Source organism: Pangasianodon hypophthalmus, chromosome 4 (genome assembly GCF_027358585.1).
Source record: "Pangasianodon hypophthalmus isolate fPanHyp1 chromosome 4, fPanHyp1.pri, whole genome shotgun sequence".
Lineage (NCBI taxonomy): Eukaryota > Metazoa > Chordata > Actinopteri > Siluriformes > Pangasiidae > Pangasianodon > Pangasianodon hypophthalmus.
The window spans coordinates 5,962,318-5,964,817 of record NC_069713.1 but is presented as its reverse complement, the minus strand read 5'-3'; the positions used below and the strand labels follow the sequence as shown (position 1 = coordinate 5,964,817).

At 41.7% G+C, this 2,500-nt stretch overlaps 1 protein-coding gene across 2 annotated transcripts in view; it reads right to left on the bottom strand.

The window, feature by feature from the left end:
* LOC113547279 (tensin-3) overlaps positions 1–2,500 on the bottom strand; it is a 68,024-nt gene that overhangs the window by 32,591 nt on the left and 32,933 nt on the right. For both annotated transcript variants that reach the window (XM_053233439.1, XM_053233440.1), the window contains exon 12: positions 1,586–1,687. In XM_053233439.1, the coding sequence (XP_053089414.1) occupies positions 1,586–1,687 (102 nt within the window). The remainder of the gene's footprint in view (positions 1–1,585; positions 1,688–2,500) is intronic.

Here is a 2,500-nt window from a genome sequence, read left to right as displayed (position 1 = left end):
GGCATGTCTGGTTAGAGCCTGTGTGTTTAGTACCATACAAACATGCACTGGCTGAAAGAATGAAAGAGGAGAGAGAGAGAGAGAGAGAGAGAGAGAGAGATTGTTGTTGCAACAAGAAGAAAACAGCATTTCTAAGCAACAGCGTGTGTCGATTTTTCCCCGTGCCACCCCGTCCTGCTGAGGTTTATTATTTTTCCAGATTCGGAACACATTACAATGTTCCTGAGAAACATGTCCACTATCTCTCCTTGTCTAAAACCTCATAGTTATACTGAAAGAAAGAAAAAAGGAGGAAGAAAAGAAGGAATATAGGACAGAATAATAATAATAATAATAATAATAATAAAAATAATATAGAGAAGAAAGAAAGAAAGAAAGAAAGAACAGCAATAGAAAAAAACAAAGCAAGCCATGAAGGAAGGAAGGATGGATGAACAGAAAGAATGAATGAAAGAACAGCAATAGAAAGAAAGAAAGAAAGAAAGAAAGAAAGAACAGCAATAGAAACAAACAAAGCAGGACAGGAAGGAAGGAAGGAAGGATGGATGGATGGATGGAAGGAATGAAAGAACAGCAATAGAAAGAAAGAACAGCAATAGAAACAAACAAAGTAGGACAGGAACGAAGGAAGGAAGGAAGGATTGATAAACAGAAAGAAAGAAAGAAAGAAAGAAAGAAGAGAGTTAAGTGCATCTATTGTCTTCTTTCATAACCATAACCTGAAGTAATGAACACTGGGATGTAACCTCAGGCTACTTCATCACCTTCATCATCATCATCATCATCATCATCATTCATCTTTAGCCAGTGTTTTATCCTGGTGAGGGTCCCGGAGGATCCGGCGTCTATTCCGGGGAATACTGTGCTGGAGGTGGGAATACACTGTGGATAGGACTCCAGCAAGCTGCATAATTTCCTGCTGAACTGATCCCAAGTGAAGATTTTTTCCAAACAAAGCAAGGTAAAGTTCATGATTACTTCTCCATCTCACATCCCTGAGTAGCCATCGCTCATCATCTCCATCTAACGAGCATTCTGGGAAGTGTCCTTAATGAGACGCGTTACACAGCGGAGTGGAAACGGATTTATCAGACGACTCACGTGTGTGTGTGTATGAGAGTGTGTGTGTGTGCGCGTGTGTGTGTGTGTGTGTGTGGGGGGGTCTACCTTCTCACTCTGAGACATGTGTGCACACGATGTGTGTGTTAATGTCGTCAACAGGATGTCCCTCAGTGTAACCTGTACGATTTATTATAGAGGCTCAGAGATGCTGATCTATCCAGAACCACCCCCTACCCCAACACGTACACACACACACACACGCGCACACACACACATCTCAAAAACGTTCAAAGTTATACGAGATCCAAGCCATGTCAGCATAAATACGTCATTTCTATCAAGACAATTCGGAAATGACGCGATGCCATGCCAAGCTTTAGGAAGTTAGGAAGCTTTTGCAAGATTACGCAAGACACATCGTTGCCCCAGTAGCAGTTTGGCAATAAATACTGCACTAAACTCAAAGCAGTAAGTCATTTCAGATCCTGGTTTTACTTTGTGTCTATTTCGTTTTGAACGTTACCTTCCCCATTGCAGACGTCCTGGTACGAGTCCCATCTGGTGAGCGAGTCTGTAGAGCTGTAGTCCACCGACACATCGGCACCGTTCTGCCAGAGATCAGCTCCTGATACACACAGACACGGAGAGGGTGCGGAATTAACCAACACATGTTAGCATGCGTTCAGACATGAACTTTTACACAGGAACTGAGTGCTAAATCTAGAGTCTTCAAGCAATAATCTGCAGGGTCCAAGCACTTCTGGCAAATAGTTATGTGATGGTAGCTCAATCCTACCCCTGCCAAATGGGTGCTGAAAGTTTATTGGCTGCTGACGATGGTGGCCATGTTATCAGGTCAGCATTAGAAAACTAGTTAGGGTTTAGCACAAAGATGCAGTACACCAAATTTCAGCTCAATCTGATTTCCGGTTCCTGAGAAACAGTTACCTGAATTTATACCACGGCGCTGTTGTATTCTCACTTCTGACTGTATAGCATCTATATAATTGTGTCTATAGTAACAATTTACACAGAAAAAATGTGTTAAAAATGTGTATAATTGCTAATACGATGAAGTTTTGTGTAAGGAGAAGTTTATTCAACATTTATGGAAGGAGTCTCCAGTGTCAGCACTTTGTAACACCAAAGCTGCAACTTTCATTAGGGGTCCAAGCACCAAACCCGGACTCACACAAAGCCATGTTCAGGAGAAGATTCGGAGGACATGTGCAAGATTAGGGCCACAGTCATACCATGTCATACTTTTTATCTGTTTATAGTTGCATTTAATAACAAGTTAGTTCCTGTTTTCACTTACGTTGAGTTCCCTTACGTTCCCTCATCCACCTCTCTGTTTCTATCTCTTGACATTATAAGACAAAAAAAAGCAGTTTGTCATGTTACAGAGAAACCAGAAAGCGTGAACTCCTCTGTCCTG